The sequence below is a fragment of the Anomaloglossus baeobatrachus genome, chromosome 6 (genome assembly GCF_048569485.1).
Source record: "Anomaloglossus baeobatrachus isolate aAnoBae1 chromosome 6, aAnoBae1.hap1, whole genome shotgun sequence".
NCBI classification, from domain to species: domain Eukaryota; kingdom Metazoa; phylum Chordata; class Amphibia; order Anura; family Aromobatidae; genus Anomaloglossus; species Anomaloglossus baeobatrachus.
In genome coordinates, this window is record NC_134358.1 from 257,783,774 (window position 1) to 257,809,663 (window position 25,890).

The 25,890-nt window shown below is 44.0% G+C and overlaps 1 protein-coding gene across 1 annotated transcript in view; it reads right to left on the minus strand.

Moving 5' to 3' along the window:
- The window catches only part of MYLK4 (myosin light chain kinase family member 4), a 252,149-nt gene extending 226,462 nt beyond the window's left edge, over positions 1–25,687 (minus strand). The window contains exon 1 of the mRNA XM_075314815.1: positions 25,484–25,687. Coding sequence (XP_075170930.1) covers positions 25,484–25,621 — 138 coding nt within the window. The 5' untranslated portion in view covers positions 25,622–25,687. The remainder of the gene's footprint in view (positions 1–25,483) is intronic.
- Between the last annotated feature and the right edge of the window lie 203 nt (positions 25,688–25,890).

The following is a 25,890-nucleotide window of genomic DNA, read 5'->3' on the forward strand; positions in this document are numbered from 1 at the left end:
GATTCGGCAAATTTGGCGACTCCTAGCCTTGCCGGGGTCCGAGAGGCCCCTGCCCTGGTGCTGACTGTCCTTCGGAACACTGCTCCAGACCACCGGGCACACAGCCAACGGGGTCCTTCCAGGAACTTCCAAACGGTCCCCCTCCAGACAGTCACCGCCGTTGCTGACCTTGCTGATCTGGCCCTACACAAAGCTGGACCCTACAGGCTTTCTTTCTCTTCTGTCACTTCACTTGCTTTCCTCCTTTTTCACTTTTCTACTTTCACTTTCACTTTCGCAACTCCTCCTAAACTGAACTCTGTTGTTTACTCAAGCTCGTCCCTGAGCTGACTCCTTCCACTTCCTCCTCCTGGACTCAACTCTCTTGTTTACTCCTTCATGTCCCTCACTGGACTGCCTGGTTTTCCCGCCTCCAGAGTTGTGAGCTCCTCGGTGGGCGGAGCCAACCGCCTGGCCCACCCCCTGGTGTGCATCATCAGACTCCTGGAGGAAGGCAACAAGGATTTCTGGTTAGCTGTGATGTGCCTACCTGGAGTGTGGGGTGTAGTGGTGTGTGACCTGTGTCCCCTGGCTTGCCCAGGGCGACACATTCCCCCTTAGCAAAATGCAGACCGTCCGCGGGCTGCCGTCCTACACCGGTTTTATTTTTCTGAAAAAGGGGGTAACAGGGTTAAGACAACATAAATAACATTTTTAATCAAAACTCTTCCCAAGACGGGAGGCACATTTACTTAAACGTTGCAACGGTATACGGTCACGGTTTCCGCTCTCTCCCACCCAAGCAACCTGGCCCTGATGCTGCCCCTAAAACCCAGGCAGCATCCCTTGACCCACAGTCCAGCACAAGTTACCCGAGCGGGATCTGTCCTTCCCTCCAGAGGGTGGCCACCGGTTCCTTTGGTGGCTGGGCCCTAGCCTGCTCTGCTCAGGGCCCTCCCTCCAACCTGCCTCTCCGGAGGCGGTATAGCGGAAACAGTAACGGTACCCAACATATTTACAAGCCACTTAACGTTTGTGGTGCCCTGCAAGTTCACGGGCTTGTCCATGGATAGTTCCCACGCAAATAAACTTTTAATGGTCCCCACGGGGACAACGGTGCCGGCTCCAGCCGGTTGCAATCACAAAGCAAATCAGGTAACTTTCACGGTATCATCATTTTTCTTATCATTCTTTTCAAAACTTTTTAAACTTTTCAAACAACAAACACTACTTCACTTTTTGCGGACCCCTTTTACTCATAGAACGGTCTCCCTGTACCTAAGTGGGGGTCTACCTAGGTTGGAACGGGTGGACCTTCGGGGCCCGGTGTCAGTGTTGCTAGACAGTGGAGTAGGGGGAACAATCGGTTCCTCCTCCCTGCTATAGTGTGGAGCAGGCGGAGGTGTAGGGGGGCTGGGTACAGGTTCATCCCTGGGCACTGGCACTGGTTCTGGCTCACGGTTAACCGCTTCCACTACTTCTTCATCCACGGGTTGTGGGAACAGTATCACTGGAAGTATCACCGCGCCGTTCTGTGTAGGCCAGTTTGCTGGGAAGTCACCCATTACAGTGTGGATTACCTCTGCTGCCTTCTCCACTGGTGGAGGAACCGGTACTTCAGCTTCTGCCTTCAACGCTGGGGGGCATTTTTTTAGATGGTCCCGGGAGACTGTGGCCAGGGTACTCCCTTGGTCACGACTGATCTGATAGGTCTTCCCATCTTCCCATTCTGTGGGTTGTATGACGTAAGGGACTTGTTCCCATTGATCATCCAGCTTGTGGGTTTTTCTCTTCCGTTTCAGCACCACATCTCCTGGCTGGAAAGGACCTGCAGGCGCCTTCTGATTGAACCATTGCTCCTGTTGTTCTCGACTTCGACTGAGGTTTTTCTCCACATATTCCTGGATTTGCTGGTACTGTGCCCTCCTCCGGCTTTCCCACTCTACCGTTGAAGGGAGCGCTTCTGGGGCCTCCAACCCCATCTCCGGATCCACCGGCAGGCGGCCAGGCCGAGCCCTCATCAGATACGCTGGAGTGCACTTCGTCGAGCTGGACGGGATATTATTGTACATGTCGACCAAGTCGGGTAGTTTTTCTGGCCACATGTTCCGTTCTTCCAGTGGTAGCGTCTTGAGGAGCCCCAGGACTAAGAGGTTCATTTTTTCTCACATGCCGTTGGTTTGGGGGTGGTATGGAGTGGTCCGGATCTTCTTGCAGCCGTACAACTGGCAGAATTCGTGAAATACTTCTGCCTCAAAAGCCGGGCCTTGGTCAGTCAGCACCTTCTCGGGGTATCCATGGGGTCGGCAAAAATAAGCCTGGAACGCTCGAGCAGCGGTTCGACCAGTCAGGTCCTTAACGGGGACTACCACCATGAATCTTGAGTAGTGGTCTACCATGGTCAATGCGTAGGTATACCCACTTCGGCTAGGGGTGAGCTTGACATGGTCCAGGGCGACCAGCTCCAGCGGCTGATGGGTGACTATGGGATGTAACGGTGCCCTCTGGCTAGCCTCGTCCTTTCTCCTCAACGTACAAGGACCGCATTCTCGGCACCAGGCTTCCACCGATCCACGCATCCCACTCCAATAGAACCGCTCCCTCAACAGCATCTCCAGCTTCTTCCACCCAAAGTGGCCAGCGCCATCGTGGTATGCCCGCAGGACAGCAGCGACATCAGCTTGAGGAACGATTAACTGGCATATCTTCTCATGGGTCTTTGGGTTAATCAACTCACGGTACAGCCTCCCTTGGTGTAGGTAAAGCCGTTTCCGTTCTTTCCACAAGCGTTGGGCTTCGGCTGGAGTGGCAGGGTCTATTCCCATAGCACCTTGTTCCACCAGAGTCTTGACAAGACGGACAGCCGGCGCTTGGTCCTGGGCGTCCTGCCACTCTTGACTGGGCCGTGGGTCCGGGTCCACCCTTTGCTGACATACTTGTACCCTCTCAGTAGGCGGCTGGTGGAACGCAGGCAACTCGATCTCCTCAAGGTCGTCATCCTCGCACCCCTCTTCTGACAAATGGGGCATCCGGGAGAGTGCATCGGCATTTATGTTGACACGACCAGCTCGGTACTTTATGGTGAAATCATAGTTGGCCAGCCGGGCTACCCACCGCTGCTCCAGCGAGCCCAACTTGGCCGTATTCAGGTGAGTCAGCGGATTGTTGTCCGTAAATGCGGTGAATTTTGCTGCCGCCAAGTAGTGACGGAACCGCTCCGTGATGGCCCACACAAACGCCAGTAGCTCAAGCTTGAAGGAGCTATAGTTATCGGGGTTCCTTTCGGTCGGCCGGAGTTTTTGGCTGGCGTAGGCAATCACCTTCTCCCTTCCATCCTGGACCTGGGATAGGACCGCTCCTAGCCCCACGTTACTGGCGTCCGTGTGGAGGATGAATGGGCGCCCATAGTCAGGGTACGCTAGGACCTCTTCTCCGGTCAAGGCCGCCTTCAACTGGCAAAAGGACTCTTCATGTTTGTCCTCCCAGGACAGTGGGGCTCCAATGGGTCTACCACCTTTGGTCTGTCCCACGAGGAGATCTTGCATGGGGGCAGCCATCTTCGTGTACCCCTTTATAAAGCGCCGATAGTACCCTACCAGACCCAGAAACTGTCTTACTTCTCTCACTGTAGTTGGTCTCAGCCAGCTCTGGATGGCAGTGATCTTCTCTGGGTCGGGGGCGACACCATCCGCACTCACCACATGCCCTAGGTACTGCACCCTGGGTTTCAGCAGATGGCATTTTGAGGGCTTCAACTTCATCCCATACCCGGCAAGGGACGCGAACACCTCGGCCAGGTGCTCCAGATGGGCTTCATACGTCTGGGAATAAACAATCACATCATCCAAATACAGCAGGACGGTCTCGAAGTTTAAATGTCCCAGACAGCACTCCATCAACCGTTGGAAGGTCCCAGGGGCATTGCACAGCCCAAACGGCATGCTATTGAATTCGCAAAGCCCCATCGGGGTGGTGAAGGCGGTTTTCTCCCGGTCCTCTGGGGCCACGGCCACTTGCCAGTATCCACTGGTGAGGTCAAGGGTCGAGAAGTAGTTTGCAGTTCTCAGTGTAGCCAGAGACTCTTCAATACGAGGTAATGGATAGGCATCTTTATGGGTTATCTGGTTGATCTTCCGGTAGTCCACACACATCCGCATGGTACCATCCTTCTTCTTTACCAGTACCAACGGAGCGGCCCAGGGACTACAGCTGTCCCGAATAACCCCTGCCTCCTTCATATTCCTCAACATATCTTTGGCACACTGGTAATGTGCAGGGGGAATAGGTCTATGCCTCTCTTTGATAGGGGGATGTTCACCTGTGGGGATGTGGTGTTGGACCCCCTTGATCTGCCCAAAGTCTAGGGGATGCTTACTGAAAACCTGTTCATACTCCTGCACCACCCTGTATACCCCTGCCCTGTGATGTGTAGGGGTCTCATCAGTGCCTACATGTAGCTGTTGGTGCCATTCCTTTGTGTCTCCCTGGGGTGGGGAAGTGCTGGTGGCAGGTGGGAGTGTGGCTGGACTGGCTTCCTGGATGGTGTGAGGGTCCAGGGTAAGCAGCTTGGCAATGGTGGCATACCGGGGGAGCCTGACTTCTTCCTCCCCACAGTTCAACACTCTCACAGGCACTCTCCCTTTCTTCACATCCACCACCCCCCGGGCGGCCATTACAGTAGGCCAGTGCTCGGAAGGCATGGGCTCCATCATTGCAGGGTAGTCACGCCCCTGAGGCCCTACTGCTGCCCTACACCAAATCATCATCTCACTTCTAGGGGGCACAAGCAACGGGGCCACATCCATCACTCTCACTCCACCAATCTCTCCTCCTGTTGAATTTACATGCTGGCGGTACATCAAGGCTCGAATCTCACGCTGCACAGCTCTCTGTCGGCTCCCCGCCGCCGTGGCAGCCAGCTGTTGCAATAGGGCCAACACATCACTCATACAGTGCTCCATTACATTGGTCCCTAGTACTATCTTCGGGTTATGATCACTGGGCTCATTCATGATCACAATCATACCCTGTTGTTGCAGCTCAGCTTGCCCCACTGTCATGCCCACCTGCTTGTACCCTACTTGGGTCAAGGGAAGTCCATTGGCAGCAATCAGCGTTATGCTAGTATCTGGGGGTGCCAGCTCATCCGCCCCCCAATACCGCTGGTATAAGGTGTATGGTATGGTGGTTACCTGGGATCCAGTGTCCAAGAGAGCCATCACCGGTATACCGTCCACAACCACGGGAATGATGGGTCAAGCTCCGATATACCGATCCCGCCAGTCCGAGGGGCCACGGTGTTCTACTCCTGAGGATTGGCCCGGGGCCCCAGGGGTTGCTCGTTTAACGGGCACTCTCGAAGGTAATGTCCCGGCTTACGGCACTTGTAGCAGATTGGAGGCCTTCTCCGCGGGGGATTAGCACCTCTCCGATGCATCCAGGGTACATCTTCCGGGCTGTCAGCAAGCTGTATCTGTGCTGGGGGCTGAGATCTAGTCAGAGGTTGTAGTGCAGCAAGGATTTTAGCAAGGTCTCCGTCCATGCGACGGACCTGGGCTGCCAGTTCTTCTACTGTGCTGCTCGGGGCTGCAGGTACTAGGGAGGTTGGTTTGGCTGAGGCCGCCACAACGGGAGCTGTCTCGATGGGCCACGGGACGGGCTCCAGAACTTCGGCAGCTGGGGGCTGTAGTGCTTTGATAGCCCGCTCCTTTAACACGGCAAAGTCCACATCAGGGTGTTCCAGGGCCCACAGCCGGAGTTGTTTTCGATCCTCAGGGGACCTCATCCCCTGCGCAAATTGCTCTACTAGCATCTTATTGCTATCCGCCTCATTAATAGAATTTACCCGCTTCAACGTGCGGAGGGCGGTCTGCAGACGTAGAGCATAGTCCCGAATGCTATCCCCAGCTCGTTGTCGGCACTGGTAAAACTGCATCCTCAGCTCAGCTTCGGTCCGGGTCTCGAAGGCAGTCTGTAGCTTCTCAAAGATGGTGGCTGCCGAGAGCCGGTCCCCCTCGGCCCAGGTCTCCGCTTCCTGCTCAGCCGCACCGGTTAGCTGGCCTAGCACTATCGCTGCGCGTTGCTTATCAGTCAGGGGGTACAGCTCTAGCAACGGGCCAAGCATTTTCCGGAAGGCCTGTAGGGCATCCGGTTTCCCATCATACTGCGGTAGCCAGGCGGCTCTGGGCGCATAGGGCAAGGAGAACGGCATGACCTGAGCGAGCGCGGGGGCCGCGGCATCTCCTGCTGGTACAGCCGGGACTTGGGCCGGCCCATTCCCATCCGCGGGTGCTGCTGCGGCTGCGACCACCGCTCCTCCAGCGGCTCCGTCGGGCGCAGACATCTTGTTTCCGTCCCCCTTAGCTCTTTCCGGCCCCTCCTCTCTCGGGGCGGGGTTTTGGCCTTCGCGCCTCTACTGCTCGAGAAGACGCTCGAGCGGGAACTTTTCGCGCCAAAGATGGCGGCTTCTGAAATTTTTCTGCCGGATACCTCCGGCGGTAACAAGGCGCACCTCTACCAGACGGCAGAGCGGTAAGATCCTGTTTGTGACGCCAAGTTGTCGCGGGTGGGGAGGAGGGTGTCGGCACACCGCGCTCACCCCTTCTGCTCGGGTCCGGCAGCTGCTCAGTGGTGGCTCGAGCTGTGGGCCGGATCCCGGGGTTTCTCGAGCGACACTCCTCGCCCGTGAGTGAAAGGGGGGTTTGTTGGGTGTGGGGATTGTTATAGTTCGTGACGCCACCCACGGTTGTGGTGATTGCACCACCGCTGCTCAGTATGGGGGTCCCGGGGATGGTGATGCGGAGCAGCCAGGTGTTGTGTTGCCCCTCCGTGGGTAGGGGTTGGTGATCCCGGGGCCCAGTGAAGAGATGTCAAGTGTACGGCCTGGTGGGCGCAGGGACGCGGGGGCAGCGCTGTGCCTTGCGGCACGGTGGTACTCACTCAGCCTGAGACGTGGACACAGTTTGTACGGTAAACCAAACGGCTGGTAGGACGGTCCCACAGACGGCTGCACCTGCACTCCCGGTAGGTGACGGTGATGTCCCTCTTCCTTGCACCTATGTTTGACTTGTGGTAGCGGTGGATTCCCTCCGGTTACCCGCTCCCCGACTACAATCTGGGCCGGAGGAGCTCTACACTTTGCCCGCAGGCGCTGGCCCTGAGAAACTGGTGCCGTGGCGGTGGCGGTGTCTCTCCGGTTCAGGTTGGGTGGTTGCCTTCAATCGGGACTTGGTTGTTGGGGGATCTGCGTCCCCGTCACTGACGGATTCGGCAAATTTGGCGACTCCTAGCCTTGCCGGGGTCCGAGAGGCCCCTGCCCTGGTGCTGACTGTCCTTCGGAACACTGCTCCAGACCACCGGGCACACAGCCAACGGGGTCCTTCCAGGAACTTCCAAACGGTCCCCCTCCAGACAGTCACCGCCGTTGCTGACCTTGCTGATCTGGCCCTACACAAAGCTGGACCCTTCAGGCTTTCTTTCTCTTCTGTCACTTCACTTGCTTTCCTCCTTTTTCACTTTTCTACTTTCACTTTCGCAACTCCTCCTAAACTGAACTCTGTTGTTTACTCAAGCTCGTCCCTGAGCTGACTCCTTCCACTTCCTCCTCCTGGACTCAACTCTCTTGTTTACTCCTTCATGTCCCTCACTGGACTGCCTGGTTTTCCCGCCTCCAGAGTTGTGAGCTCCTCGGTGGGCGGAGCCAACCGCCTGGCCCACCCCCTGGTGTGCATCATCAGACTCCTGGAGGAAGGCAACAAGGATTTCTGGTTAGCTGTGATGTGCCTACCTGGAGTGTGGGGTGTAGTGGTGTGTGACCTTTGTCCCCTGGCTTGCCCAGGGCGACACATCATCATTTCAAAGCTCATTTGTCTTTATATAGTTATGAAACTAGTGTACATAGTATTCTGATGCTGTCTGCACTAAAGTCTGGCTATTTCTAGGAAAGAAAGCTATATACTGCCCATAATGTCTATTTAAAAGTGTTCCAGAAGGCTTGTTGTGTTAACTGTGCACAGTGAAATAGTACTTACAGTGGATATAAAAAAGTCTATGCACCCCTGCTAAAGTGACAGGTTTTTGTAATGTAAAAAAATCCCATCAAGAAGAATAATTTCAGAACTTTTTCCCCCTGTAACCCCTTACTGACATAATACATACTGGTACAGGTACGTCATATGCCAGCTCCCTGACTTTGATGTGGGCTCGCAAGCTCAGCCTGCATCTTTCCCAGCAGATGATGGCTGAAGTATTATTTAAAACAAACATATTTGGTATCGCTGCATTTGTAAATGTCTGATCTATCAAAATATAAAATAAAGTAATACAATCGGTAAATGGTGTAACAGCAAAAAAATTTAAAAACACCAGAATTTCGTTTTTTTTTCACCTGCCGCATCAGCACAAAAAAATGTAATAAAAGGAGATCAAAACTACGTATCTACCCCATTATGATATCATTGGCTCATAGCATAAAAACAAGCCCTCATAAAGCTCCATATCCTGAAAATTGAAACCGCTATGGCTCTCAGAAAATGGCGACAAACGCAATTTTTTTTTTATGACTACTGAAATAGAAAAGGAACTATGTATATTTGGTATCTGTATAATCGTACTGACCTGGAGAATCAAATTGTATGGTAATTTGTACCCTAAAATGAATGCTTTAAAAAAAAAAAAAACGAATTGTTTTTTTTTTTTTTGCTATTTTCCCGCACTTGGAATTTTGTTCCTGCTTTCCAGTAGACCAAATGATGTAATAGCTGGTGCGATGGCTATGTCGTCAGAAAAATAAAAAAGTTATGACTTTTGGAAGAAGGGGAGGAAAATACAAAAGCACAAAAACAAAAAGTCACCAGGTCGGAAAGGTGTTAATGTGACCCATGATCTATACAATGTAATGGAAATATAAAATGAAATCTTTTCGGGTGGAAAAATAAAAAACTAAAATAATGTGGTTGCATAAATGTAAGAATCGCCGTGTTCAAAAATGCCCAATCTATGAAAATATAAAATCAATTATTCTGATCACTACACAGAGTACCGAGAAAAAAAAATACAAACAACAAAATTATGTTTTTTTGTTAGCGCAGGGTCAGATGATGACTTCCGTCGTGGGCATGAGTTACTTCCTCTGAATGCCGGCAAAGTGCCTGCACTCATAGGAACACAGCATTTCTGCTGCTGAAGCATCGCTCTGACCAGCACAGGCGATCGGACGCTGCAGTTGTAAAGTTCTCAAAGGGGACTAGTAAAATTAATAAAAAAATGTAAAAACAATTTTTTAAAAAAATATTAAAAATAAAAACAAAGCTAAAAGTTCAAATCACCCCCCTTTTTCCCCATTGAAAATAAAACAATAAAAAAAAACAAAAAACACATAGTTGGTATCGTCACATTCAGAAATACCTGATTTATCATTATACAGTATAAAATCAATTAATCTGATCGTTAAAGGCTGTAGAGAGAAAAAAATTCCAAATGCCAAAATTATGATTTTTGGTCACCACAACATTGCATTAAAATGCAATAACAGGCTATCGAAGTGTAGCATCTACCCAAAAATAGTATAATTAAAAACATCAGCACAAAACAGCCATCACTGAGCTCCAGATCCTGAAAAGTGAGAATGCTACTGGTCTTGGAAAATGGTGACAAAAGCGCAATTGTTTGGTTTTTTTTGCTTTTTTTTTTTTTTTACAAACTTTTGAATTTTTTTCATCACTTAGATAAAAGTAAAACTATACATTTTTGGTATCTACAAACTTGTACTGGCCTAGGGAATCATGATGCCAGGTCAGTTTTTCAAAATAGTGAACACGGTAAATAAAAACCTTCATAACAATTGTGGCATTGCACTTTTTTTTTTGCAATTTCTTGAATTTATTTCCCATTTTCCAGTACAATATGGGGACGAATGAATGGTGTTGTTCAAAAGTACAACTTGTCCCACAAAAAACAAGCCCTCATATGGCTATAGTGACAAAAAAAAAATAATTAATGATTCTTGGAAGAAAGGAAGGGAAAAACCAAAATGGAAGTGGTTGAAGGGGTTAACCTCCTTGTGACACATGTACAGGGTACGTCATGATTGTTGGTGCGTTCGCAACCAAGGACGTACCCATTACATCACTCCGATAGTGGGGGTTCAGGCGCTGTACTCCATGATCGCCGCTGCGGCTTATGTTGTAGCTGAGACTCTGATCTCACTGTAAGTAGCAGGGCCTGCAATGCTTCGGGCAGTTTAACTCGCTAAATGCTGAGATCAGTAGTGACTAAAACATTTAGTTGGCAGGGAGAGGATCGGACTCCTCTCCCAATAGATTGGGTCCCTGTTATGCGATCACTGGGACCCGATTGCTGCCAAGGTAACTCTGAGTTGTCATCATCATAACCGTCAGGTTACACAGCTATGGAAAGCCTCACACGCCATGCCAGATGCATGTGTGAGGCAAATTGTCAGTGCTGTGAGGGCAGCACTGACAAATAATCCACTGCAATGACCGTTCATTGCAGTGGGTTATATCAGTAATAAGAGTGATATAAAGTAATGTCCCATAAAGGAAGTACGTAAAAAAAAGAAAAAAATTGGTAAAAATATGTATTATAAAAACCCCTGAAAATAAAGAAAAAAAGAAAAAAAATCTAATATTCTAATAAATATGTAAATGTATGTGAAAAATAAAAATAAACCAAAAAAATACACATACATGTATTTGATATCGCTGTCCATAACAATCTGATGTATAAAATTGTCACACTAGTTAACCCCTTCAGTGAATACGGTTAAAAAAAACCATAGCAAAAACTAAAAAAAGTCTTTTCGACCCGCAACACACATCCGTTTAATTTGTACGTGTGCGACATATTTACACGTACCGGAAACACGTACACACGGAGACCCATGTTATTCAATGGTAGATGACACACACACGTAAAATCACACGGAACGTGTGTCCGTGTGATAAGTATGTGTGTGCGCTTTTCTTCCCGGACGACATGTCCGTTTTTGGCCGACAGCACGCAGGCACGGACCTGCTTTAGTCTATGGGTCAGTGCCTGCACGGACCGCACACGGAGTGTTCAGCACGTTTCGTGCGCGTTTTTACACTAGCGCTTATTTTTATTTTTTTTTAAATTAAATTCAGTATACTTACCTTTTTTTCTGCTGTTCTCAGTCATACTTACATTGGCGCTTGGTTTTTTTCTTCCCCCGGCTCATACCGCTCCCCGATCAACAGCGCGGCGAGGAACAGCTGTGCAGAGAATACGCGGCAACAATTACTTTGAATATGCCGGCCGCTCATTAATCAATCTCGTATTCCCCGCTTTCCCCACCCACAGACGCCTGTGATTGGTTGCAGTCAGACACACCCCCCACGCTGAGTGACAGCTGTCTCACTGTACCCAATCACAGCAGCCGGTGGGCGTGTCTATACTGTGCAGTAAAATAAATAAATTAAAAAAAACAGCGTGCGGTCCCCCCCAATTTTAATACCAGCCAGATAAAGCCATACGGCTGAAGGCTGGTATTCTCAGGATGGGGAGCCCCACGTTATGGGGAGCCCCCCAGCCTAACAATATCAGTCATCAGCCGCCCAGAATTGTAATGGTAATTCATTATATGCGACAGTTCTGGGACTGTACCCGGCTCTTCCCGACCTGCCCTGGTGCGTTGGAGCTGACAGGAGCGGCGGTGTCTACTGCAGCTCCGGTCACCTTAATGCAGCACTGCTGGAAGCGACGCTGGACCATCCTGGAGAACGCCGGACATGGAGGGCTTTTTCGGGCTTATAAAATTGGTGAACAAGGCAATTAGTTAGTGTTTTTTTTTCTAATAAAGGAATGTTCGGGTGTGTGTGTTTATTTACTGTAATTTACAGATTAATCATGGAAGGTATCTCAGGGAGACGCCTGACATGATTAATCTAGGACTTATTGGCAGCTATGGGCTGCCAAAAACTCCTTATTACCCCGATTTGCCAACGCACCAGGGCGAATCGGGAAGAGCCAGGTACAGTCCCAGAACTGTCGCATATAATGTATGCGGCAATTCTGGGTGGCTGCTGACTGATATTGTTAGGCTGGGGGGCTCCCCATAACGTGGGGCTCCCCATCCTGAGAATACCAGCCTTCAGCCGTATGGCTTTATCTGGCTGGTATTAAAATTGGGGGGATCGCACGCCGTTTTTTTTAATTATTTTTTTTATTTATTTTACTACACAGTATAGACACGCCCACTGGCTGCTGTGATTGGGTGCAGTGAGACAGCTGTCACTCAGCGTGGGGGACGTGTCTGACTGCAACCAATCACAGGCGTCTGTGGGTGGGGAAAGCAGGGAATACGAGATTGATTAATGAGCGGCCGGCATATTCAAAGTAATTGTTGCCGCGTATTCTCTGCACAGCTGTTCCTCGCCGCGCTGGTGATCGGGGAGCGGTAAGTATGAGAGAGGGCTGCTCACTTCAGTCACTCGGGGGATTAGCGGTCACTGGTGAATCCTTCACAGGTGACCGCTAATCAGTACGCGGCACACAGACAGAGCCGCGGCATGACAATGAAGTCGGGTGAAGTTCACCCGAGTTCATTCTCATCGCGCAACTCTGTCTGCTGTCAGCCGACATGTATCAACGACATTGTGCAACACACAAATGGACATTCCACACGGACATTCCACATACACATACACGGGCATTTTACACACAAACACGGATATTTTACACGTACACACGGCTCGCATACGCCACCACACGGATGCCATACGTACCGGAGAAACGCCCCAAAAAAACAGAACACGGACCCGAAAAATGGACCATGTCACACGGACGTTTTTTATGCGGAAGTGTGTTTTAGGCCTTCATCATAGAGCTAACAAACAATGTGAAATAATACGCAATCAAAAAATGATATATAGATACAAAATATTACTGCTAAAAACAAGCCACCACACACCTCCATCAGCCAAAAAATAAAAAAAGCTAAATCTCTCAGAATTCAACAATGTGAGAACTATTTTTTTTCTATAAAATTGTTTTTGATGGTGTAAAAGTGGCAAAACATTAATTATATATATATATATATATATATATATGTATATATATGTGTGTGTGTGTATATATATATATATATATATATATATATATATATACACACACAAACATATATATAATTGCAAATTGGGATTCTGATCTGGCTTATATATCCTGAGTCATATTGCAAAGGATTGTTGAAAATCCACTTGTGACTTTTAGGATCGCTACTTCCAATAGGTGGCGCTGTGCTAGAGTTTGTCTCCTTTACTGGAGAGACAATTTATATATATATATCTATAAATAAATGTGGTATCTCTATAATCGTACCGACCCGAGGAATTAAGCTCTTATCACTTTTCTAAGTGAACGGCGTATAAAAAACAAAAAGTCCTGAAATGCTATTTTTTCATGATCCTGCCTCACAAAAAGCAGAATAGAAAGTGATCAAAACATATTGCGGCAAAATGGTACCAATAAAAACTACAACTCATCCCGGGAAAAAACAAGCACTAACATAACTCTGTCAGCAAAAAATAAAAAAAACTACAGCCTTCAAAATTTAGTTATGCTAAACACCTTTATTTTGTAAAAAAAAAAAGCGAAAATGAGAAATGGCCCGATGTTGTAAAATTCTGTAAATCACCTGGGGTTCAAGGTGCTCATGAACCATTAAACAAATTCCTTGAGAGTTGTAGTGTCCAAAAAGGTCGTCACTAGTTGGGGAGCTCCACTGTTTAGATACATCAAGGGCTCTCCAAACATGACATGGCATCCGCTAATGATTCCAAACAAATTTGCACTCTAAGGCTAAGACCGCACTTTGCGTTTCCACCTGCGTTTCAGGTGCTTTTTAGGTCCGTTTTGAGATCCACCTTTTTCATGCCAAAAGGCATGCGTTTTGATTTTCCAGCAAAGTCTAGGGAAAATAGGGATTTCTAGACCGCACTTTGCGTTTTAAAACGCTGCGTTTAATTTGCATATTTTGTGGCAAAAACCATGCGTTCAAAGAAGCAACATGTCAATTGTTTTTGCCATTTTGGGTGCGTTTTGCTAACATTGAAGTCAGTGACAAATGGCAAAAACCAAGAAACTTCAAATTTCCTGCGTTTTACCTGCTTTTTAGGTGCTGAAAACATGTGTTTTTTACTTAAAAAAACCCATGCTTTTCTGACATTAAAATAATGGAATAATATGTGCCTTTACACACACACATAGTCCGACAATGAAATTAAAGAAAATTATGATTTTATTGCTATTTTAACATTAAATATTATAAAACCGCTATAATTTCATGAAATATAAATATTTTCTTTATTAATTCCAAAATTATACATGTTTTACTTTTTTTTCTCTTTTTTCATGATGTTTGACTATTTAATCTTTATTTAGCAGTGTCTTGATGTTCAAAACGCATCTGTCAAAACGCAGGTGAAAAAGCATGTAAAAAGCGCTAAAAACGCATCTAAAACGCGGTAAATACGCATGCGTTTTTACCGCTAAAGTTCTGAAAAAGGCAACTTTGGTCAAAACAAGTAAGCCCAAAAGGTGCGCTTAGAACTGCAAGTAGGAAAACGCAAAGTGCGGTCTTAGCCTAAAATACAAATTGCACGTCTTCCCTTCCGAGTCTTGCTGTGCACCCAAACAGTAGATTTCCACCACATATGGGTTATTGGTGTACTCAGGAGAAATTTCACAACAAATTGTACAGTGCAAAATGTGGGGCTAAAGTGACATTTTTCTAGGAAAGAATAACATTTTCATTTTTCCTTCCACATTACTAAAGAGTTAATAAACTTCTTTTCTGTCACCTAGGCCTCTCAAAGTCACTTCAAATAAGAAGTGGTCCCTCTAAAAAATGTTTTTTATATATATATATATATATATATATATATATATATATATATACAGTTAGGTCCAGAAATATTTGGACAGTGACACAATTTTCGCGAGTTGGGCTCTGCATGCCACCACATTGGATTTGAAATGAAACCTCTACAACAGAATTCAAGTGCAGACTGTAACGTTTAATTTGAAGGTTTGAACAAAAATATCTGATAGAAATTGTAGGAATTGTACACATTTCTTTACAAACACTCCACATTTTAGGAGGTCAAAAGTAATTGGACAAATAAACCAAACCCAAAAAAAAAAATTTTATTTTCAATATTTTGTTGCGAATCCTTTGGAGGCAATCACTGCCTTAAGTCTGGAACCCATGGACATCCCCAAACGCTGGGTTTCCTCCTTCTTAATGCTTTGCCAGGCCTTTACAGCCGCAGCCTTCAGGTCTTGCTTGTTTGTGGGTCTTTCCGTCTTAAGTCTAGATTTCAGCAAGTGAAATGCATGCTCAATTGGGTTAAGATCTGGTGATTGACTTGGCCATTGCAGAATGTTCCACTTTTTTGCACTCATGAACTCCTGGGTAGCTTTGGCTATATGCTTGGGGTCATTGTCCATCTGTACTATGAAGCGCCGTCCGATCAACTTTGCGGCATTTGGCTGAATATGGGCTGAAAGTATATCCCGGTACACTTCAGAATTCATCCGGCTACTCTTGTCTGCTGTTATGTCATCAATAAACACAAGTGACCCAGTGCCATTGAAAGCCATGCATGCCCATGCCATCACGTTGCCTCCACCATGTTTTACAGAGGATGTGGTGTGCCTTGGATCATGTGCCGTTCCCTTTCTTCTCCAAACTTTTTTCTTCCCATCATTCTGGTACAGGTTGATCTTTGTCTCATCTGTCCATAGAATACTTTTCCAGAACTGAACTGGCTTCATGAGGTGTTTTTCAGCAAATTTAACTCTGGCCTGTCTATTTTTGAAATTGATGAATGGTTTGCATCTAGATGTGAACCTTTTGTATTTACTTTCATGGAGTCTTCTCTTTACTGTTGACTTAGAGACAGATGCACCTACTTCACTGAGAGTGTTCTGGACTTCAGTTGATGTTGTGAACGGGTTCTTCTTCACCAAAGAAAGTATGCGGCGATCATCCACCACTGTTGTCATCCGTGGACGCCCAGGCCTTTTTGAGTTCCCAAGCTCACCAGTCAATTCCTTTTTTCTCAGAATGTACCCGACTGTTGGTTTTGCTACTCCAAGCATGTCTGCTATCTCTCTGATGGATTTTTTGGTTTTTTTCAGCCTCAGGATGTTCTGCTTCACCTCAATTGAGAGTTCCTTAGACCGCATGTTGTCTGGTCACAGCAACAGCTTCCAAATGCAAAACCACACACCTGTAATCAACCCCAGACCTTTTAACTACTTCATTGCTTACAGGTTAACGAGGGAGACGCCTTCAGAGTTAATTGCAGCCCTTAGAGTCCCTTGTCCAATTACTTTTGGTCCCTTGAAAAAGAGGTGGCTATGCATTACAGAGTTATGATTCCTAAACCCTTTCTCCGATTTGGATGTGAAAACTCTCATATTGCAGCTGGGAGTGTGCACTTTCAGCCCATATTATATATATAATTGTATTTCTGAACATGTTTTTGTAAACAGCTAAAATAACAAAACTTGTGTCACTGTCCAAATATTTCTGGACCTAACTGTATATGTATATATATATATATATATATATATATATATATATATATATTTTGTTGGAAAAATGAGAAATTGCTAAAAAAAGTTTGAACTTTTCTATCTTTCTAGACCCAAAAAGTTATGTTTCAAAAATTGTGCTGATGTAAAATAGACATGTGGTAAATGTTATTTAGTAAGTATTTTGTATGACATAAGTCTCTGGTTATGGTCATAAAAATTAAAAGTTTGAACATTGCAAACTTTTTGCTAACTTTCTGACATTTTCAGAAATCAACATAAAAAAATATTATCATAAATTTACTACTATCATGATGAAAAAATATTCTCAGAATCACTGGGATCCCTTAGTGTTACAGAGTTGTAAACTGTCAAAGTGACACTGGTAAACTCAAAATTGGAAAAAATTGCTTGGTCATGGAGGTAAAAACCAGGCTGTGGGATACAGAGGTTATAGGAGACATTTCTTAGCAGTTACTCTTGTATATACGAACAGAGCAGTAAAAAAAAAATCCCCTCAGCTACTCTACCGAGATCATTAACAGGATATGTATTATGTGACTGGAACATGCGGGTGGATTGATATACTGACTACGACGAGCTGTCTGCGGGCTATATTCAGATACCCCAAAGAATATGATTGCGTCTATACATTTTGCTTGGTTGAGAAATTCTATAATAAAAACTGCTATTACTTTCTTCTTCTCTGTAATTTCTAATAAGATGACCTGGCATGGGATAAGGATTTTAGCAGTTATTCGAAAAGAGAAAGGTAATTTCTTTGTCACTGGGGTTGTAGCTACAAAAAATATTGTACATTAACGCGACACATGAGAAGATACAAGAAACATGTCATACATATTGTAATGTATTAGCGTTTATTAAAGTCAAAGATTGATTAAGATATGGAACAGAGGAATCAATGTTAATTCTAAATTGCATATATATATATATATATATATATATATATATATATATATATATATATACACAAAGTATATACACTGTATATATATATAGAGGAGATTACCATGCACTCAGCTAGCAATGTGGAGAGAATCACTGCACACTCTTATTTCAATATGCAAAGTCTTTAATTGTACACGTGGTACATACATAAAAGTGAAGGTGACAGGGAACAGCAACAATTCGACCTAATCAGTCCTGATCACACTGTCACTAGGAATAAAAAAATATGATAAATATCTACATAATACGTACAATATATAAAAAATGTATATATATATATATATATATATATATATATATATATATATACACACATATACATTTTTTATATATACAGTGCTGGCCAAAAGTATTGGCACCCCTGCAATTCTGTCAGATAATACTCAATCACAAATTCTTTGGTATTATTATCTTCATTTAATTTGTCTTTAATGAAAGAAAAAAAAATTGTCATAAAGCCAAATTGGATATAATTCCACACCAAACATAAAAAAGGGGGTGGACAAAAGTATTGGCACTGTTTGAAAAATCATGTGATGCTTCTCTAATTTGTGTAATTAACAGCACCTGTAACTTACCTGTGGCACCTAACAGGTGTTGGCAATAACTAAATCACATTTGCAGCCAGTTGACATGGATTAAAGTTGACTCAACCTCTGTCCTGTGTCCTTGTGTACCACATTGTGCACGGAGAAAAGAAAGAAGACCAAAGAACTGTCTGAGGACTTGAGAATCCAAATTGTGAGGAAGCATGAGCAATCTCAAGGCTAAAAGTCCACCTCCAAAGACCTGAAAGTTCCTGTGTCTACAGTGCGCAGTGTCATCAAGAAGTTTAAAGCCCATGGCACTGTGGCTAACCTCCCTAGATGTGGAAGGAAAAGAAAAATTGACGAGAGATTTCAATGCAAGATTGTGCGGATTCTGGATAAAGAACCTCGACTAACATCCAAACAAGTTCAAGCTGCCCTGCAGTCCGAGGGCACAATAGTATCAACCCGTACTATTCGTCGGCGTCTGAATGAAAAGGGACTGTATGGTAGGATACCCAGGAAGACCCCACTTCTTACCCCAAGATATAAAAAAGGCAGGCTGGAGTTTGCCAAAACTTACCTGAGAAAGCCTAAAAGGTTTTGGAAGAATGTTCTCTAGTCAGATGAGACAAAAGTAGAGCTTTTTGGGAAAAGCCATCAACATAGAGTTTACAGGAAAAAAAAAGAGGCATTCAAAGAAAAGAACACGGTCCCTACAGTCAAACATGGCGGAGGTTCCCTGATGTTTTGGGGTTGCTTTGCTGCCTCTGGCACTGGACTGCTTGACCGTGTGCATGGCATTATGAAGTCTGAAGACTACCAACAAATTTTGCAGCATAATGTAGGGCCCAGTGTGAGAAAGCTGGGTCTTCCTCAGAGCTCATGGGTCTTCCAGCAGGACAATGACCCAAAACACACTTCAAAAGGCACTAGAAAATGGATTGATAGAAAGCACTGGAGACTACTAAAGTGGCCAGCAATGAGTCCAGACCTGAATCTCATAAAACACCTGTGGCGAGATCTCAAAATGGCAGTTTGGAGAAGGCACCCTTCAAATCTCAGGGACCTGGAGCAATTTGCCAAAGAAGATAGAGGATTTTTTTATTATTGATCAACAACTATGTTCTCAATCAACCCAAAAGACTCATAAATATCAAAGCATAATATTTTTGGAAGTTGGAGTGTTTTTTTTTTTAGATTTGGCTATATTAGGAGGATATCTGTTTGTGCAGGTAACTATTAGGGTATGTGCGCACGTTGCTTTTTACCTGCTTTTTCTTCTGCGCTGTTTAATGCCAAAATGGATGTGTTCTTCTATTCAAGCAAAGTCTATGGGAATTTGGGTTTCTTGTTCACACTATGTTGTTCAAAATGCTGCCTTTTTGTGGCAGAACTTTGGTCAAAAACTCAGCTTTGCAGTGCAAAACCCAAATGGCAAAAACAATTGACATGTTGCTTCTTTGAAAAGCTGAGTTTTTGACCAAAGTTCTGCCACAAAAAGGCAGCATTTTGAACAACATAGTGTGAACAAGAAACCCAAATTCCCATAGACTTTGCTTGAATAGAAGAACACATCCATTTTGGCATTAAACAGCGCAGAAGAAAAAGCAGCAAAAAAGCAGGTAAAAAGCAGGTAAAAAGCAACGTGCGCACATACCCTTACTGTGCAGAATTATTAGGAAACATAATAAAAACCAAATATATTCCCATCTCACTTGTAATAGTACTCACTATGTAATTTTCATAGATTAAGTTACAAGATACTAGACAACAGGATGAAAATTGTGTCTGGACAAAAACAGATGCATAAAATTCCCCTTGCAGTTTAACCCCCTTCACCCCCGGGCGATTTTCCGTTTTCATTTTTTTTCTCCCATTCTTCCAAGAGCCATAACTTTTTTAGTTTTCCAACAATATTGCCATAAGAGGCCTTCTTTTTTGTGGGACAAGTTGTAATTTTGAATGACCATTCATTCTGCCTCATATTGTACTGAGCTATGGGGAAAAAATGTCAAGTGTGCTAAAATTGCAAAAAAGTGCAATTGCACAATTGATTTTTGTTTTCTTTCTATTTACCATATTCAATATATGGTAAAACTGACCTTCCTTTATGAATCCCCGGGTCAGTACGGGTTTGTAGCTACCAAACATGTACAGTTTTACTTTTATCTAAGTGTCGAAAAAAAAATTCAGAAGTTTGAAAAAAAAACCTTTTGATCGCCTGTTATTGCATTTTAATGCAATGTTGTAGTGACCAAAAATCATAATTTGGGCATTTGGGATTTTTTTCTCTCTACAGCCTTTAACGATCAGATTAATTTATTTTATACCGTGTTTTTCCAAAAATAAAACCTCCCCCAAAAATAAGCCATAGCAGGGATTTTCAGCATTTTCAGAGCAAGGCTTAAATATAAGCCCTCCCCTGAAAATAAGCCCTAGCCGGGGTTCAATAATGAAGTGTCCGTGCAGCTAAAAAAGTTAAAGATACTGCAGGACAATTCATTATAGACAGCAGACACCCCGCTATCACACCAGACGCTGAGTGGCAGAACCTGCAGTGATCGCACACCCGAACACATCAGATCTCACACACACACTTCGGATCACACACAATCAGATCACACTCAGAAACATCGGATCACACACAGATGAGATCACACACACAGAAACATCGGATCACACACACATCAAATCTCACACACAAACATTGGATCACACACACTCACCACATCCAATGACACCGATTTCTTCTCACCGGCAAAATCCTGAGAGGCTGTGCCGTGGAGCACAAGGACCTGCTGCAATGCTTGCTTATAGGACCTGTGGACACGTGACTTTAGGCCCTGTCACACACAGAGATAAATCTGCGGCAGATCTGTGGTTGCAGTGAAATTGTGGACAATCAGTGCCAGGTTTGTGGCTGTGTACAAATGGAACAATATGTCCATGATTTCACTGCAACCACAGATCTGCCAAAGATTTATCTCTGTTTGTGATGGGGCCTTTTCTCCTATCATTCCCTGTGGCCGGAAGCATTCTTTAATGCTGGATGTGATGAGTGAGTGAGTCTGTCTGTGTGTGATTTGATGTGTGTGATCTGCTGTATGTGAGTGTGTCGGCCAGAAGCAGAGGACGGCGTGCAGCACCCGCCAGAGATCACAGGGAGGACCTGGGAGCGACGCAGATGTCCGGGTCTGGTAAGTATGAGTCTCCTGGAAGTGGGGGGGTCTGCTTTTTTGGACTATGTTTCTCGAAGAATAAGACCTCCTCCAAAAAGAAACCCTAGTGCTTTTTTTTGGGGAGCAAAAACGTATAATACGTCTAATTTTTAGAAAAATACGGTATAATGATAGATCAGATATTTCTGAATGTGACGATACCAAATATGTGTTTTTTAATTTTTTTTATTGTTTTCTTATCAATGGAGAAAAAGGGGGGGTGTTTTGAACTATTAACTTATTTTTTACTTTTTAATATTTTTTTAAATTTTTTTTTACATTTTTTATTAATTTTACTACCTGTAGTCCCCTTAGAGAACTTTACAACTGCGGCGTCTGATCGCCTGTGCTGATCAGGGCGATGCTTCAGCATCGCTCCGATTAGCAGAAATGCTGTGTTTCTATGAGTGCAGGCGCTTTGCCGGCATTCAGAGGAAGTAAGTCATGCCCACGACAGAAGTCATCATCTGACCCTGCGCTGTCATCGCAACACATTGGCACCCTGTAATCACATAACAAGGCCGCTGGTGGAGGCGGAGAACAGCGCAATCCTCATCGGAGCACTCTAGATTGCGCTGTCAGAGATCTAAGAGGTAAACAGGCGTGGGTGGATCAGAGATCCACCTGCGCATGTTAGCCACAAATGTCATGATCAGATCAGCAGACATGTGCAGGGATGACCATGGTCTCACGGCGCAAGTCCACAGTAACCAGAGGGAGGCCACCTAAGACGTATATATACGTCCTAGGTTGTGAAGGGGTTAAAGTGACACAAAGAGATGCAAAACACATAACTAAAGTAATGAATTTATGCTGTGTGGTTAGTAAAACTAATGCATTTATCATAGTAGATATAACGGAACTGCATCTCAGTGGATAAGGTTTTAATTAAACATAGAAGAATTGAATACTAGGGCTGTGCAAACTGACGCAATCCATCATGTGTATATTTGGAGGCATGGAAGAACAATATTCCACAGTGTAGTTGAAGTAAGTATAGTCCATAAAATGATTAACAAGATACTTGAACAACAAGATGAGAATCATGTCTAGACCATAACAGATGCATAGATACTCGGGCAACTATTGATTTAAAGCAGAGCATATAAACGGAATAAAATCCCTTTGCAGTTTATAGTGACACAAGGTGAGAGCATATGGAAATTATAGAGTTGTGTCTCCATGTCTCCAAATATATACATGATGGATTGTGAGTGATAATTGTACGGCCTTAGTATTCCATTCCTCTATGCAGAATTAAAATTTTAGCCAACAGCACTATATATCAGGGTGCATATGTAAACATATTTATGTATTTCAAGACTATGCTTATCATTTACTTATCATTTACTGCTTGTTATAAAACAAGCTTCCTGAGTCAAACCCCATATGGATAACCTTGTACATGTCGTGTATATGTATGTAATTTTGTATATATTGTATGTATTATGTAGATATTTACTACATACATTTTTTTTCCTAGCGACACTGTGATCAAGATGGATTAGGTCAAAACATTGTTTCCTTTCGCCTTTACCTATTTCATACGTACCACATTTACAACTAAAGACTTTGCAATGTTGAAATAAGAGTGCGCAGTGGCTTTCCCCATATTATATATATATATATATATATATATATATATATATATTAATGTACAGAATATATATATATATATATATATATATATATATATATATATATACGCACACAAATATGTATATATAGATATATAAATAAATCAGCGATTTTGGAAAGTTTTAAAGCCAAACAACTAGATTAATGTGTCACATATTTTGCATCTAGGTAAATCAGGAACTTCAGTAGGTCTAACACCAGGTTTCAGCTTTCTAGGAATTAATGTTTTCAATATGTTCGTCAAAAAAATCGAACACAAATGCAAATATGAATTTACAGCCAAATGACTAGAACAATCTGCTCAAAAATTTAGGAACTTTGGAAGGTGTTACACAAGGTTTGAGCTATTTAAGACCCACTTGCCAAAAAACATAACATAAAAGCGTTAAGATTTTGCCAAAAAATACATGTGAAAGTAAATATTAATTTACAGACCAATGACTGCACCAATTAGCACCAAATCTTACATATACAGTGCCTACAAGTAGTCTTCAACCCCCTGCAGATTTAGCAGGTTTGATAAGATGCAAATAAGTTAGAGCCTGCAAACTTCAAACAACAGCAGGATTTATTAACAGATGCATAAATCTTACAAACCAACAAGTTATATTTCTCAGTTAAATTTTAATAAATTTTCATCATAAAAGTGTGGGTCAATTATTATTCAACCCCTAGGTTTAATATTTTGTGGAATAACCCTTGTTTGCAATTACAGCTAATAATCGTCTTTTATAAGACCTGATCAGGCCGGCACAGGTCTCTGGAGTTATCTTGGCCCACTCCTCCATGCAGATCTTCTCCAAGTTATCTAGGTTCTTTGGGTGTCTCATGTGGACTTTAATCTTGAACTCCTTCCACAAGTTTTCAATTGGGTTAAGGTCAGGAGACTGACTAGGCCACTGCAACACCTTGATTTTTTCCCTCTTGAACCAGGCCTTGGTTTTCTTGGCTGTGTGCTTTGGGTCCTTGTCTTGTTGGAAGATGAAATGACGACCCATCTTAAGATCCTTGATGGAGGAGCGGAGGTTCTTGGCCAAAATCTCCAGGTAGGCCGTGCTATCCATCTTCCCATGGATGCGGACCAGATGGCCAGGCCCCTTGGCTGAGAAACAGCCCCACAGCATGATGCTGCCACCACCATGCTTGACTGTAGGGATGGTATTCTTGGGGTCGTATGCAGTGCCATCCAGTCTCCAAACGTCACGTGTGTGGTTGGCACCAAAGATCTCGATCTTGGTCTCATCAGACCAGAGAACCTTGAACCAGTCTGTCTCAGAGTCCTCCAAGTGATCATGAGCAAACTGTAGACGAGCCTTGACATGACGCTTTGAAAGTAAAGGTACCTTACGGGCTCGTCTGGAACGGAGACCATTGCGGTGGAGTACGTTACTTATGGTATTGACTGAAACCAATGTCCCCACTGCCATGAGATCTTCCCGGAGCTCCTTCCTTGTTGTCCTTGGGTTAGCCTTGACTCTTCGGACAAGCCTGGCCTCGGCACGGGTGGAAACTTCCAAAGGCTGTCCAGGCCATGGAAGGCTAACAGTAGTTCCATAAGCCTTCCACTTCCGGATTATGCTCCCAACAGTGGAGACAGGTAGGCCCAACATTCTTTTTTGCTGCAGTGCATTTCACACTTCCAGGCTGATCTACAGTCCAAATGTCACAATGCCAAGTTAATTCCGAATGTGTAAACCTGCTAAATCTGCAGGGGGTTGAATACTACTTGTAGGCACTGTAAGTAAATCAGGCACTACCAATGGTTTGAAACCAGGTTTCAGCTCTCTAGGACCTACCATTATCTAGATATTTGCCAAAAAATAGAAGAGATCTGTCAGCAGTAATTATAGTTTTTAACCACATACACGCAAACAGCTAAACCAAATACGAGTACTATATTTATTTTTATATATATATTTATTTTTATATATATATATATATATATATATATATATATATATATATATATATATATATATATATATATATATAAAAATAATACACATGGAATGTCACACACAGTTTATCAGGGCCATTCTCTTTAATTTGGCAGTGGGCATAGAACAAATCCTAATTGTCTCTGCACAGAACATGCTGAAACTTTCTAATGTACAGTACTTTGGGCAGTAACTTGATCCCAGAACCAATATCTGCGGACCGTGCGCAATAGCAGTGGCATGTGTTTGTTTACACATATTTTAATGCAGCAAGTCTATAGGTGCTGTACACACATTGAAGCTTATGTACAGCACTTAAGATGATAAAACGTAAAATACTCTCAATAAATGACCAATATGCACCATACACATGTGTATATAAACATGAAATCTGAATATGCACTATGCAAATATTGCTATACTTTTATTGTTTTTATTCATGCATTATTTGGACAAGATATGTTCCAGAGCTGGAAAGATGCTAAAAATGATCATTCATATATTTTAAATTGTCATCAGCTATATAATATCACTTCCATAAAAATAAAAGTGCACTGTTTTACATTGAACACAGAAATATTGGATTTTATGACATCTCCTTCTCACCATTGAGCTATAGATATATTTGGGCTACCTGTGTATCTCCAGGCTCAGCTGTCTTCTTGTGTCTTTTGATCTGCAGAGCATTCCACAATAGTTGCCAGAGTAATGATGCTAAAACGCATAGGTTGTCTGCAATCCACAGAAATCTATTCCTAAACGGCAGGTCCATACTTGCAGTTTTTTTGCGTTGTTATTTTACGGATTTCTATGGCTCTACTCTCTAACCAGGCTGAAAGAAAACTAGGCTCCGAAAGGAGGCATGGTAACCGACAGGTTGTATCCAGTAACAGGGATCAACAAATTCAATGTACCTAAAATGGTATAATATGACAAGTAGATGACAAGTGTGGAGCAGATGCTAGGGTAAGGAGAAAGCTTGAGTGAGGCAAGGCTTGACAGATATTTACTGTGATACTCTAGCACTTGTCGACTATGCAG